Source organism: Oreochromis aureus, linkage group 8 (genome assembly GCF_013358895.1).
Source record: "Oreochromis aureus strain Israel breed Guangdong linkage group 8, ZZ_aureus, whole genome shotgun sequence".
Lineage (NCBI taxonomy): Eukaryota > Metazoa > Chordata > Actinopteri > Cichliformes > Cichlidae > Oreochromis > Oreochromis aureus.
The window spans coordinates 7,151,837-7,167,298 of record NC_052949.1 but is presented as its reverse complement, the minus strand read 5'-3'; the positions used below and the strand labels follow the sequence as shown (position 1 = coordinate 7,167,298).

General features: G+C 38.6%; 2 protein-coding genes across 4 annotated transcripts in view; one reads left to right on the top strand and one right to left on the bottom strand.

The window, feature by feature from the left end:
- The window catches only part of LOC120441527 (interferon a3-like), a 36,262-nt gene extending 30,293 nt beyond the window's left edge, over positions 1–5,969 (top strand). The window contains exons 1-6 of one of the 3 annotated variants that reach the window (XM_039616836.1): positions 3,787–4,120; positions 4,944–5,023; positions 5,126–5,209; positions 5,353–5,502; positions 5,600–5,683; positions 5,791–5,969. In XM_039616836.1, coding sequence (XP_039472770.1) covers positions 4,111–4,120; positions 4,944–5,023; positions 5,126–5,209; positions 5,353–5,502; positions 5,600–5,683; positions 5,791–5,889 — 507 coding nt within the window. In that variant the 5' untranslated portion in view covers positions 3,787–4,110 and the 3' untranslated portion in view covers positions 5,890–5,969. Of the gene's footprint in view, positions 1–3,786; positions 4,121–4,891; positions 5,024–5,125; positions 5,210–5,352; positions 5,503–5,599; positions 5,684–5,790 lie in introns of those variants that run through there. The other 2 variants (XM_039616837.1, XM_039616835.1) reach the window with 2 other exon arrangements.
- LOC120441525 (interferon a3-like) lies at positions 1,048–2,363 on the bottom strand. The gene is made up of 5 exons (XM_039616832.1): positions 2,181–2,363; positions 2,033–2,116; positions 1,485–1,634; positions 1,245–1,343; positions 1,048–1,150 (listed from the first exon to the last, which is right to left on the bottom strand). Exons 1-5 carry the CDS (start codon positions 2,361–2,363, stop codon positions 1,055–1,057), a joined length of 612 nt encoding a protein of 203 aa, XP_039472766.1. The 3' UTR covers positions 1,048–1,054.
- Positions 5,970–15,462: the final 9,493 nt, after the last annotated feature.

The window sequence follows — 15,462 nt, the reverse complement described above, 5'->3', positions numbered from 1 at the left end:
CGTTTCACCTGGACGCCGGCCCTCGTTCCCCTTTTTCGTCTCTTGAGGGTGGAAATGTCGCGGGTTGTGCACAGTAGCACGCACTCAGGTGAGGAACATACCAGAGGAGGAGGAGGAAAAGTTTTTCTGTAGCTGTCCCAGCTGTTACAGTAGCTCTCCATTGAGTCTTCGATGTTTAAAAGTGTATCCCGATTATAAGTTAAAGCAGCAGAAGCAAAGTCAGAATACAAAAGAGCAAAAATTATATTGTAAACGACAAGTGACGACAGTGAAAAACTATACTGTCGCCTCCAACGAGCTGTAGCAGCGGCAAAGCCAAACACAGGCGCCATTGCTCCCCTGTTTGATTGTACTCATTAAAAATAAGTGCATAATAATTATTCTGGATATTTCAGGAATAGAGTCAAGTCAACATATTTCAATTTGTGAGTTAAGAATATATTTATTGACTTTAACATATAAAATAATATGAAATATGTCTAGTTTACTGTATGGAAATTTTTCAGAAATCAATAAATAAATAAATATACACAAATATTAAAAATAAATAATAGTGTAAATATTATGAATAGAGTAAATAAATTAAACCAATTAAAAAATACAAATACACTTTTAAAAATTTATCCGGCAGGTCTTGGTGCTCAAACTCACTCCATATGAGGTATCAGTACTTCTGCTTTCTATGTTATAAGAGCGTTTGTGAAGGATCAAACCCCTTTCTTTATAAATCTGGACAATGTTTCTAATGTTTGATTGTACTCATTAAAAATAAATGCATAACCCTTATTCTGGATATTTCAGGAATAGAAAGGTCAACATATTTCAGTTTGTGAAATAAGATAATAATTATTCAATGTAAGATATAAAATAATATGAAATAGTTTATTTTAATGAAAATTTACAAAACAAATAAATAAATGAATAATACACAAATATTAAAAATAAATAATAGTGTAAATATCATAAATACAATAAATAAATTAAACCAACTAAGATATAATTTAACAATAAATTAAAAAATACTTTTTAAAAATATGTATCCGAGAGACAACTTTCAGTGGGCAGTTCTCGGAGATATGAGAAATTCACATCGTCTCAGATGGGCTTGTGTTATGTTCCTAATCTTCTCCCAGGCTTCAGCACTGTAACCCTACAGACAAAACAATATTATCATTATTAAAATACCAGAGGTGAAATATCTGTCATATCTAAATACAGGCTCAGTAAAAATAATGCAGGCTTACATTTTTCTTTAGGATTTCATTTAAGAGTCTCTCGAAATACATTTCTCTCCTAAAAGACAGCTGTTGCCCCTTCTGTGTCGTATTGCTGTGGCTTCCAATCTAAGTAAATCAAGAGAAATAAAACAAAATATATTTAAATAAATCATTCACCACTTTAACTTATTCACAGTTGTCAGGTCTTTTACATAATAGAGACTGAATTCATTGTAAAATTACAAAAACGAATGAAAGTGAACTTACACAGGAGCGAAGCTCTTCAGTCTGTTTGTGGACAATATTGAGAAAGTTCTCCACTGTGTTCTCCTCCCATGGTGCAGAGCTGCGATTCTTCTTAAACAGGGCAAACAGGTCATTCAGAATCTGAATTGTGAAAGCCAGTTTATCCTCAGCCTGGAAGAAGAAGAAGAAGAAGAAGAAGAAGAAGAAGAAGAAGAGATTACTATAGGAATACTTTTGTGACATTTGAAGATGGATGGCTTAGAAAGTCAAAGAACATGAATCCACACAGCAATGAAAATTTCCCCAGATATATCTTAGTTTGCACAGGAATAAATGGTTGAAAATGAGTTCTTTGTATTTTTGTCCTTGAATTATACACAGGAGTTATGACAGAGTCGTGATAATAGACAACTCCATTGGCTCTGTGGGAGAGAATCCCTACGACCCTTTTAATAGCTATAGTCTATATATAGGTAAAGACAAACTTTTGTAGATTTGCCATCACGACACTTTCAGTTCTTCCAACAAAAAAAGAAACAACTTTATGTAAAAAGTTAGGGATGACTTACTGTTGCTTTGGACGTCTGGCGATACAGTCGATTAGGGAAAGCTACGTTGTGCTCAATTTCAGCATCCTTAGTGGTGTTAGTAATCTGCATCACACACGCACACACATCACATGCATGAAACTAATCAAACTATTTAAATCAATACCACATTAAACATTATGCAAAGAAGTGCACTCACCATCATATGAAGTCGACCTAAAGCTATTTCGTTGTACAGACTGAATTGACTCATTTTGTTGCCTGGATGTTTTACAATCCATTTGCAACTTAGCGAGGAGCCCGTACTGTACATCCCGAGAAACAGGCAAGCGATGAAAATCCTGCTGATCATTTTTGAAAAATGTAGAAATTTCCTTAGTGTGAAGCAAACTCTCAGGTCTCCTGGTGTTCTGATGGAGCAAACCTCCAGCGCTTCATTTATAGCAGAGTGCAAGAATTTCATTTTCTAATCAACTAGAAAGTTAAAAAAAACAAAAAAAACAAAACAAAAAGATTTATAACATCATTTTCATTTTGTTTATGCGAAATTCTTTCTTACATTATTTTATATTGGAAAGTTGAAGGTTGGAGATTTACAGTAATGTTTTGCAGGCAGTATTCACCTTCTTTGCGGGCAAGGCATTAATGGCAGTTTTGACTGAGTGTTTGATTGTTGAGTGATATATCACCTAGGACGTATGTCAAGTGACTGTATGTGGCATTAGGCCTGGATTGCTTTGGGTGCATTTACTGTATGAGAAGATTGTATTTTATTTTATTTTTTCTACAGTATTTACAACATAGTTTGTTTTTTGTTTTTTGTTTTTTTATAACATAGTTTTTAAGTATTTATTTTTGTGAATGTTGCATTGATCAGAGACATCTCTCAATTTCATTGTACTTGTGGCAATGACAATAAAGAATATTCTATTCTATTCTATTCTATTCTATTCTATTCTATTCTAAAAAAAAAAAAAAAGTTAAAAAATGAAAACAGCCAACGTCGAACACAGTTTTTCGTCACTCATGATCAAATAGAATGAAAGCGGATGTGTACCAAACGTCATTGACGCACCTTACGCACGTTTGCTTTCAGTTTCAAGTAGGGTTGAATAAAGAAGAGAAGAAAAGAGTATAGAGTGATTTAAGTTTGTTTTTTCAGGTTCTGAAATAAATAAAAAGCCAAATATAGATTACTGGTCATATAAGTTGCAGTGTGTTATGAAAAGTCTTGAAAAGCAGGGCAGGAGCTGTGAACGGAGAACAGAAAGTCTTGTGGCGTCTACAACAATATGTAACAAAGCACTAAGGTGTCAAATAAAATGACAAAGAGATAAATGTATAATGTATTTATTCCATCAATTAAACATACATTTCCCATTCATTCCCAGACAGGACTTAAAACATATTTTACTAAGATTCCAGCTGCACATGAGACCCATCAGACCAAAGGTGCGAGCAAATAACACTACACTGCAAACCGTCACACCCAGTTTAGAGACACTGCAATCCATTTGCAACAGTCCATTTACCAGTGGGCACGCACTGCAAACAGTTCTGGTCTCAGCACAGCTGGGAATCAGCGATATGCGTGACCTGCAGTCTGGATTTATAAAAGGAAGTGGCACAAATAAATAAACGGAAGAGATAAAAATAAAAACGAGAGAGGTTAGTCCGCCCTTCATTCATAACAGTCTTTACGGCTGGACGGACTAACCAAAAGAAATTACAAATCAACCAAAAAGAAAAAATTAACTGCAGAGACATCACAACAACAGAATATCGATCGCGCGCAGTCGATCTAGAGCTTGAACACCATTAAAACTTCACACGAACAACATACCCACTCGCACCAGAGTGAGTTAATTGTCTCTGGAACTTCCCACAGAAGAGCGCTGACCTCACCTCACACACCTACTACCTGTTCAAAGTTCCTCTGCCAATCACACGGCGGAAGCCAGCAAACTGCCAGGTGACACTTGTTACAAATAGAAACTCTACGCCGCCTATAGGTGATACTCGTAAATTACAGCTTCCACTTTGGGTATTTGTTTTCTCTTTACCGAGGAAAATGAAAGCGGCTGCCACGTGGGTGAAGAATGGGCGCAGGTATGGATGAGCAGGTGTATTTACCTTGGTTCATTGCATCATTGCATCATTTCATGTGGCCTGCATTTAGCTTTTTTAGCAGTTTGTTCATTATTAAACAGCTTGCACTTCTGCTGTACTTGTAAATCAGTTGTGATGTATTTGTGTTGGCCTCATGTGACCAATAGTGGAGGGCAAACCAGGAGTCTTCATCTGCTCCGATTCTGAATGAGTCTGAAATAAAAATAATTGAAAAAAGCCCCCGTCAGCAAAACAAAAAAAAAAACAAAACAAGAAAAGCAATCCAGCACCTGTAGTACTTGCAATGACGTTATCGTTAACATATGTCTGACCTGTGATCTGATCAGTTTTGTTTCGTCACCTATTCATGCATGTGGGTCCACTCTCTGCCTGCCACATGCCCGTTTCTTGACATAATAGACTTAAATGTCCTCAAAGCAGCATTAATATCCCTGTAACACGTTAACTGTTTAGTATCAAAAGGTAAACCTATACACGTTATGGTTACAAATAAAATCATCAGTCGTGAGTTGTGTTTGTCGTCATGTTTCTTAGGTGTTCAAATGGATGTGTATCTCCAGGAATCCTCATAATGATGTCAACTAACTTTTAACCCTTATAACTTCGGATATCTTATCCACCTGCGGGTTTCCCAGGTATATAGAAAATGAAATATTTTCGCTCTGCTATAAATCTTGGCGCTGCAGGTCTGCTCCATCAGAACACCGGGAGACATTTGCTTCATACAAAGGAAGTTTATACCTTTTAAAAATGCTGAACAGGATTCTCTTTGCTTGCCTGTTTCTTGCTCTGTCCACTGAAGGCTCCTCGCTAAGCTGCAGATGGATGGATCATAAATTCAGACAGCACAACGAAGAAACTCTGAATCTACTTGATACCATGGTAAGTGTTTTAATGTTTTAATATTAGTTGATTCGTTATTTAAATACTTTTAGAATTATTTCACTTTAGCATCTGATGACTAAAACACTCAATGTGTTTCAGGCTAAAAACGTCACTAACACCACTGAAGTGGAGGTCACCGTGGCCTTCCCTAATCACCTGTACCGCCAGGTTTCCAAATCATCAGTAAGTGAACCTCAGCTTTTGAATATTGAAAGAAAAAAAAAAGATAATTTTCTCTTATGACAGGTTACTTGTGTCTTTTAAATCCACTCTTATTATTATTAAAGCATTTCTAAAGTGGTCTGTGTTTGATCTTCTTCTTCCAGGCTGAGGATAAACTGGTTTTCACAGTTCAGGTTCTGGAGGAGGTGGCTGCCCTGTTTGAGGAGGATCACAGCTCTGCATCATGGGAGGACGGCACAGTGAGGAACTTTCTCAATATTGTCAACAAACAGGCTAAAGAGCTTCACTCCTGTGTAAGTTCACTTTCGTTTGGGTTTTAGTACATTCGAATATGATACTTTACATGACATGACATATTCTTAATTGTCATTTTGCTTGTAATTAAATTAGATTGGGAGCCACGGTCACAAGATGAAAACCACAAAGCTGCACATGTATTTTAAGAGACTCTCACATCATATCTTAAAGGAAATGGTAAGATCACATCATTCTCATTAATTTGTGGTTTAGATCATCCTTAAGATAAATAGATGGAATAACTTATTTCAGTAATAATAATACTAATATTGGTATTTCTGTAGGGTCACAGTGCTGAAGCCTGGGAGGTGATCAGGAAGGAAACCAAAGCCCATCTAATGAGAGCAGAACAGCTGGCTTCGTCTCTGCACACTGCCCACTAAAACCTGTCTGTTGTCATGTCTGTGATGACGGCTGTGTTCATTTAACTGCTTGTCTATGTATTTAATTTATTTATTTATTTACTTGGTTGTTTGTATATTTATTTTGTTTTGATTGTTTTTCTATGCTGATCAAGATTTTGTAAAAATTTTGTCTTCATAATGAGCAAAATGAACATTTTTTAAAATATATTTTTATTAAATAAACGAGTCTATCTTTGTACAAACAAAGTGAATTTATTGTTAATATTACATTTTATTATCAAAATGGGGAGCTTGTAAGTTCCTTTAACCAGATTATGATTGCAATTAGAAGATGATCATTTAGCCTGGAGAAATAGTTTGTTGCTTTATAAGAAAGCCCTCCGTAGAAAGCCAGAACATCTTACTATTCGTCACTGATTAAAGAAAATCAGAACAACCCTAAGTTACTCTTCAGCACTGTAGCCAGGCTGACAAAAAGTCAGAGCACTGTTGAGCCAACCATCCCTTTAACATTAACAAGTAATGACTTCATGTACATCTTCTCAAATAAAATTTTAATCACTAGAGAAAAATTACCAAGAATCGTCTCACAGGCGTAATATTATCTACAGCTACTTTAAATACCATTGATATTCATTTAGACTCTTTTCTCCAATTGATCTTTCTGAGTTAACTTCAATAATTACTTCCTCCAAACCATCAACGTGTATTTTAGACCCCATTCCTACAAAACTGTTTAAAGAATTACTGCCATTAATTAATGCTTCAATCTTAAATCTGATCAACCTATCTCTAATAATCGGCATGTATGTATCACAGGCCTTCAAGCTGGCTGTAGTTAAACCTTTACTTAAAAAGCCATCTCTAGACCCATCAGTCTTAGCTAATTATAGGCCAATCTCCAACCTTCCTTTCATATCAAAAATCCTTGAAAGAGTAGTTGTCAAACAGCTAACAGATCATCTGCAGAGGAATGGCTTATTTGAAGACTTTCAGTCAGGTTTCAGAGCTCATCACAGCACAGAAACAGCTTTAGTGAAGGTTACAAATGATCTTCTTATAGCCTCTGTTAGTTTTGGCGGCGGTCATAGGTTCCTTCCAATGATATGACGCGAGACTGGAATAAAATATATCCATGGACTGGCACTTTATTAAAGAAGGCACATGTTAACAGCACAAACACCAACAACTAAAAACAAAATGGCTTCCTTTTATACTCTACCTATTCAGGTGAGCATCCGGACGAGCCCAAGTATGGGGATTAACTAATTAACTAATCAAAATGAAAACATAACCCTCCACACAAACAAACATACAATAACATTAGAGCACATAATAAACATATACATATTTCCAACACGCACTATAAACAAATCAATAACTCAAGCTTCAACCATTACTATCTAAATTAAAACCATTCTTAACCATACTCCCCTAACCTGGCACACTGGTCTGCTCCAGGAGCTCTTAAGCAGGTGATTGAGCTGCTTTCACTATTTTACGCCACATCCTGCAAGAAGCAACCAGGATAGGTGAGTACTTTTCCAAATTCTCTTTTCACATATGTTTAGGTTATCGACAAATGATTAAATGTAAGCAGCTCTAACTTCGGCTCTTTTCTGACACAGGTAGGATGGCCAGTCCCCTTGTCTCTTCTCATTTACAAGCTGTCAATTTAATCCTACATCAAATAAACCTAATAAAGAATTCATAAGAACTAATGTGTGATTTCTTTATTATACTTTTAAATTCCTAATCAATTAATAAAAATACAAACAAGATAATGGAACCCCAGGTCTCCATTATAGCCTCTGACAGTGGACTCGTCTCTGTGCTTGTCCTGTTAGACCTCAGTGCAGCGTTCAATACTGTTGACCATAATATTCTATTAGAGCACGCTGTAGGTATTACAGGTACTGCGCTGCAGTGGGTTGTATCATATGTATCTAATAGACTCTAAAAGACTATCTAATAGACTCCAATTTGTGCATGTAAATGGAGAGTCCTCTTCACACACTAAGGTCAACTATGGTGTTCCACAAGGTTCAGTGATAGGACCAATTCTGTTTACATTATACATGCTTCCCTTAGGCAGTATCATTAGAAGACATGGTATACATTTTCACTGCTATGCTGATGACACGCAGCTCTATCTATGAAGCCAGATAACACACACCAATTAGTTAAACTGCAGGAATGTCTTAAAGACATAAAGACCTGGATGGCCGCTAACTTTCTGCTTCTTAATTCAGATCAAACTGAAGTTATTGTACTCGGCCCTGAAAATCTTAGAAATATGGTATCTAACCAGATTCTTACTCTGGATGGCATTACCTTGGCCTCCAGTAACACTCTGAGGAACCTTGGAGTCATTTTTGACCAAGACATATCCTTCAATGCACATATTAAACAAATATGTAAGACTGCCTTCTTCCATTTGCACAACATCTCTAAAATTAGAAATATCCTGTCCTCGGAGTGATAAGATAAGATAAGATAAGATAACCTTTATTAGTCCCACATGTGGGATGATGCTGAAAAACTAGTTCATGCATTTATTACTTCCAGGCTGGACTACAGTAATTCATTATTATCAGGAAGTCCTAAAAGCTCCCTTGAAAAGCCTTCAATTAATCCAAAATGCTGCAGCAAGAGTCCTGACAGGGACTAGAAAGAGAAAGCATATCTCTCCTGTATTGGCTTCCCATTCTTTGGCTTCCTGTTAAATCCAGAATTGAATTCAAAATCCTGCTCCTCACATACAAGGTCTTGAATAATCAGGCCCCATCTTATCTTAATGACCTTGTAGTACCATTTCACCCTATTAGAGCACTTCGCTCTCGCACTGCAGGCTTACTTGTTGTTCCTGGAGTATTTAAAAGTAGAATGGGAGGAGAGCCTTTAGTTTTCAGGCCCCTCTTCTGTGGAACCAGCTTCCAGTTTGGATTCGGGAGACAGACATTATCTCTACTTTTAAGATCAGGCTTAAACGCGTTCCTTTTGCGAAAGCATATAGTTAGGGCTGGACCAGGTGACCCTGAATCCTCCCTTAGTTATGCTGCAATAGACATAGGCTGCCGGGGGACTCCCAAGATGCATTGAGTTTTTCCTTTCCAGTCACCTCTCCTACTCACTACGTGTTAATAGACCTCTCTGCATTGAATCGCACCTGCTATTAATCTCTTCCACAGCATGTCTTTATCCTGTTTTCCTTCTTTCACCCCAACCTGTCGCAGCAGATGGCCCCGCCCCTCCCTGAGCCTGGTTCTGCTGGAGATTTCTTCCTGTTAAAAGAGTTTTTCCTTCCCACTGTCGCCAAAGTGCTTGCTCATAGGGGCTCATAGGATTGTTGGGTTTTCTCTGTATCTATTATTGTAGGATCTACTGTACAATATAAAGCGGCTTGAGGTGACTGTTGTTGTGATTTGGCGCTATATAAATAAAACTGAATTGAATTGAATGAGGCATCAACGAAGATCCAGGACACGCTCGAGGGATTATAGCTCTCAGCTGACTTGGGAATGCCTTGGTGTTCAGGGAGAGTTGGCCGGCGAGTGGGAGGTCTGGCCTTCTCTGCTTAGACTGCTGCCCAGCGACTCGGCCCTGGATAAGTGGAAGAAGACGGATGGATAGACAGTGTAGAAAGAAAAAAATGTAAGATATATTCAAGGAAGCTGGAGAACAACTCACCACTTTAAAAACCAAAGAAAGTCTTTAACATGGTCTTGGTGCTCATACTCACTTCACGTGAGGTATCAGAGCTTTTGTGAAGAATCAAACCGGTCTTTTTATATAAATCTGGACAATATTTTTTGATTGCACTCATTAAAAATTAGTGCATAACCCTTATTCTGGATATTTCAGGAACAGAAAAGTCAACATATCTCAGTTTGTGAGATAAGAAAATATTTATTGACTTTAACATATAAAGTAATAAGAAATATGTCTAGTTTATTTCATGGAAAATTTTCAGAAATCTAATAAATAAATAAATAAAAACAACAGTATAAATATTATGAATACAATAAATACATTAAACCAATTAAGAAATACAAATACATTTTAAAAATTTATCCGACAGACAAGTTTTAGTGGGCAGTTCCCAGAGATGTAACCAGGAACAGCGCATTGTCTCAGATGGGCTTGTATATGTTCCTGATCTCCTCCCAGGCTTCAGCACTGTAACCCTACAGACACAACAATATTATCATTATTAAAATACCAGAGGTGTAATATCTGTCATATCGAAATACAGGTTTAGTACAAATAATGCAGACTTACATTGTCCTTTAGGGTTTCATTTGAAAGTCTCTTGAAATGCGTCAGCTGTGTCGTTTTGTGATTGTTTTTCTATGCTGATCAAGATTTTGGAAAATTTTGTCTTCATAATGAGCAAACTGAACATTTTGAAAAATATATTTTACTAAATAAAAGAGTCTATCTTCTTACAAACAAAGTGAATTTATTGTTAATATTACTTTTTATTATCAAAATGGGAAACTTGTAAGTTCCTTTAACCAGATTTCGATTCCAATTAAACTCAAAAATAACGTCTCAAAAAAACAAAACAAACAAAAAAAGGGAAAACTCCACAGTGCTTGGAAGTTCACAAAGGAGGAATTAAAGTCTTCTTTAATGGGTTAAAAAGAAAACCCATAATATAAGATGTAACTCTTCTGTCAGTCAATCAGTAAATTGACACAATTAAGACAGTTTATTATATTATATTACATTATATTATATTATATTATATTATATTATATTATATTATATTATATTATATTATATTATATTAATGAATGTATTTATTTATTTTTAATGCCCTAATATGGAAAAACTTTTCAACCATTTTTCAGTTCTTTTACACATGACTGTGTATTTGTGTAGGCATCGTGCTCATGTACTGCATCAGTCTAACGTTTACTTTGTGGTCATTCCACCATGCGTTATTCTTCATATGTATTGAGACAGAGGGCGTTTTAAACACAATCTCAAATATGTCTAAACTGGAGGAGTAATTGTATCATTTACTGACTATATTAATTTCTGTGTGGATAACACCGTACCTACCAGGACTGTACGGTGTTTCTCCAACAACAAACCTTGGATTACCCCAGAAATTAAAGCTGTCCTCAAGCAGAAGAGGAGGGCCTTCAAATCCAAAGACAAAGAGGAGTTGAAAAGGGTGCAGAAAGAGCTGAGGGGACTGATAAGGAATGGGAAGGACAGCTACAGGCAGAAGATGGAGAACCAGCTTCAGCAAAATAACGTTGGTGAAGTCTGAGAGGCCTCAGAACCATCTCGGCCACAAACATCAGAACTCTCTGCCTGGGAGGGATGTGAGGTGGGCAAATGAACTGAATCATTTCTTCAACAGATTTGATTCAGCCATGAGGCAGTCTTCGACATCGGCTGCAGACTCACCCACCCCACTGCTGCTGTTCCACCTCTGACACCTCAGACACTTCACACCTCCTCTATTCACCCTGCTCACTCCTCCCCACCCCAACAACAGCATCCAATACACACTCAACACAAGGCTCCAGCTTGTCTCTCTCAACCACCCAGGTTAGGAGGGAACTGAGGAGGATTAAAGCCAAGAAGGCAGCGGGCCCAGATGGCATCAGCTCAAGGGTCGTCAGGTCCTGCGCGGACCAACTGTGTGGGGTGATGGAGCGCATCTTCAACCTGAGCCTGAGGCTGGGGAGAGTCCCACAGCTCTGGAAAACCTCCTGTGTTGTACCAGTGCCAAAGACTTCACGTCCCAAGGACCTCAACAGCTACAGGCCGGTGGCTCTGACATCCCACCTGATGAAGACCCTGGAGCGGCTGGTCCTGGCTCAGCTTCGGCACCTGGTGAGCTCATCATTGGACCCACTTCAGTTTGCCTACCAACCTGGCATTGGAGCAGATGATGCCGTCATTCACCTCCTACATCGTTCCCTCGCTCACCTGGAGACCGCTGGGAGCACTGTGAGAATCATGTTCTTTGATTTCTCCAGTGCCTTCAACACTATTCTTCCCTCGGTCCTGAAGGACAAGCTGGAGAACTCAGGAGTGGACCATCACCTCACTACCTGGATTTTGGACTACCTCACCGACCGACCACAGTATGTGAGGACTCAGGGCTGTGTGTCGGACAGGGTCGTCTGCAGCACGGGGCCCCACAGGGAACGGTTCTGGCTCCATTCCTCTTCACCATCTACACTGCAGACTTCTCCCACAACTTCACCCAGTGCTTCCTGCAGAAGTTCTCTGATGACTCTGCAATAGTCGGCCTCATCACTGATGGGGACGACAAGGAGTACAGAGGACTGACTCTAACTACCTCCAGATCAACGCCAGTAAAACCAAGGAGCTGGTGGTAGACTTCATGCAGGCACAAACATCCTCCACTGCAACCACTGAACATCCAAGGTATGGACATTGAGACTGTGGACAGCTACAGGTACCTTGGTGTTCATCTGAACAACAAACTGGACTGGACTCATAACTCAGACGCCCTCTACAGGAAAGGGCAGAGTAGGCTGTACCTGCTGCGGAGACTCAGGTCGTTTGGAGTGGAGGCCCACTCCTGAAGACCTTCTATGACTCTGTGGTGGCCTCAGCCATCTTTTATGGTGTGGTCTGCTGGGGGCGGCAGCATCTCTGCTGGGGACAGGAAGAGACTGAACAGGCTGATCCGAAGGGCCAGCTCTGTTCTAGGATGCCCTCTGGACCCAGTGGAGGTGGTGAGTGACAGGAGAATGGCGGCTAAGCTGTCATCCCTGTTGGACAACATCTCCCACCCCATGCAGGAGACTGTGACAGCACTGAGCAGCTCCTTCAGCGGCAGGCTGCGGCACCCACGGTGCGGGACGGAGAGGTTTCGCAGGTCTTTCCTCCCCACTGCTGTCAGACTCCACAACAAAGACTTTTGCAGCTGATCAAACACACACATCCACACATGTGCAATAAGACTGCTATATGTGCAATTCTTTCTCTGACAAAGTTGTATTTTTGTATTTTCTTACTCAGTTGTATATAGCATTTGCATTCTATTTTATTCTATTGTATATATTATTCTATTTTATTCTATTGTATATGGTATTTTATTTTATTTTATTGCATTTCAGTGTTTTCTAATTTCTGCTACATAACTTTGCACTTTTGCTGTAACGAAACAAATTTCCCACCTGTGGGACTAATAAAGGTCATCTTATCTTATCTTATCTTATCTTATCTTATCTTAAGTCAGTTTTTCATAAAGCACAGTTTATTGGTTGTACTGTATTTTTTATGTTTCTTATTGTTTGCTTGGTTTTTGTTTAGTAGTTTGTTTTTTGATGATGATAGCTCATTGGAAATCATCTTGTTGATGGAAAATACTGTTATCATTGGCATTTGGGGTTTTTTTTAGATACGACTAAAAAAAACCTGCAAACAAATCATTTTTTCTTTCTTTCTTTGTTGTGACAGGTGCTAGTAACAAAGTGCCTAAATATACCATTTAAAATGGGTTCTTTGAATCTTGTGTGTAGACACAACCCTGGTTCACTCCTTGAGTTATTTACTTTTTAATGCTGAATGTCTCAAAGGTCCGATTTCAGTGGCTTAAGAAACAAAAAAAATAATTTTTTCAAGAACTAGAATAAAAAAGCACACAGTGTACAAGGGGGAGGATGTTGGACAGACCTGGCACACCTAAATGTATAGTGAGGGTGTGCTGGGAATGCTAGGAGAGGCCCCGGTCCGCAAGATCTTCAACTCACACCTCTGGCAGAGTTTACAACCCAGTGGCAGGAGTTCGGGCAGGCCACGGTAAAAGACTTAGGGACTACCTCGAAGAGATTCTGCCAAACCGTCCGGCAACTCAGGTGAGAAAAGCGATGCTCTACCTGCACTGTGTGTAGTGCAGGTGGAGCACTGCTGACTTTAACTGACAACATTTTTGGGAAGTGGACGGAATACTTCGAGGACCTACTTAATCCCACTGGCAGAGTCGGGGGACGAAGGGAGGGGTAAGGTCACTGAGCTAGTTAAACAACTCCTTGGTGGCAGAGCCTCGGGGGTGGATGAGGTTCACCCTGAGTTCCTGAAGGCTCTGGATGCTGTAGGCCTGTTTTGGTTGACATACCTCTACAATGTTGTGTGGAGATCAGGCGCGGTACCTGTGGATTGGCAGACCGGGGTGGTGGTTCCCGTCTTTAAGAAGGGGGACCAAAGGATGTGTTCCACCTATAGGGAATCACATTCCTCAGCCTCCTTGGAAAAGTCTATGCCAGGGTGCTGGAAAGGAGAGTCCGTCCATTAGTCGAACTTTGGATACAAGAGGAACAATGCAGTTTTCGTCCTGGTCGTGGAACCCTGGACCAGCTTTTTATCCTCTCGACTTGAGGGTGCAAGGGAGTTTGCCCAACCAGTCTACATGTGCCTTGTGGACTTGGAGAAGGCATTCGACCTTGTCCCTCAGAGTGTCCTGTGGAATGTGCTCTGGGAGTTGGGGGTTTCTGGCCAATTGCTACGGGCCATTCAACCTTATACAACCACTGCAGGAGCTTTGTCCGCATGAAGCACCAGGGCAGATCCATCGTACGCTGGAGGGATTATATATCTAGGCTGACCTGGGAATGCCTTGGTGTTCGAGGAGAGGTGGCCGGGTTTCTTCCTTTTAAAAGGGAGTTTCAAAACCCCCAAAAGTTTTTAAAGTGGTCTTGGTGCTCATACTCACTCCATATGAGGTATCAGAGCTTTTGTGAAGAATCAAACCAGTCTTTCTATATAATTCTGGACAATGTTTCTATGTTTGATTGTACTCATTAAAAATAAGTGCATAACAATTGTTCTGGATATTTCAGGAATAGAAAAGTCAACATATTTCAATTTGTGAGGTAAGAAAATATTTATTGACTTTAACATATAAAATAATATGAAATATGTCTAGTTTACTGTATGGAAATTTTTCAGAAATCAATAAATAAATAAATATACACAAATATTAAAAATAAATAATAGTGTAAATATTATGAATAGAGTAAATAAATTAAACCAATTAAAAAATACAAATACACTTTTAAAAATTTATCCGGCAGGTCTTGGTGCTCAAACTCACTCCATATGAGGTATCAGTACTTCTGCTTTCTATGTTATAAGAGCGTTTGTGAAGGATCAAACTCCTTTCTTTATAAATCTGGACAATGTTTCTAATGTTTGATTGTACTCATTAAAAATAAATGCATAACCCTTATTCTGGATATTTCAGGAATAGAAAGGTCAACATATTTCGGTTTGTGAAATAAGATAATAATTATTCAATGTAACATATAAAATAATATGAAATAGTTTATTTTAATGAAAATTTACAAAACAAATAAATAAATGAATAATACACAAATATTAAAAATAAATAATAGTGTAAATATCATAAATACAATAAATAAATTAAACCAACTAAGATATAATTTAACAATAAATTAAAAAATACTTTTTAAAAATATGTATCCGAGAGACAACTTTCAGTGGGCAGTTCTCGGAGATATGAGAAATTCACATCGACTCAGATGGGCTTGTGTTATGTTCCTGATCTTCTCCCAGGCTTCAGCACTGTAACCC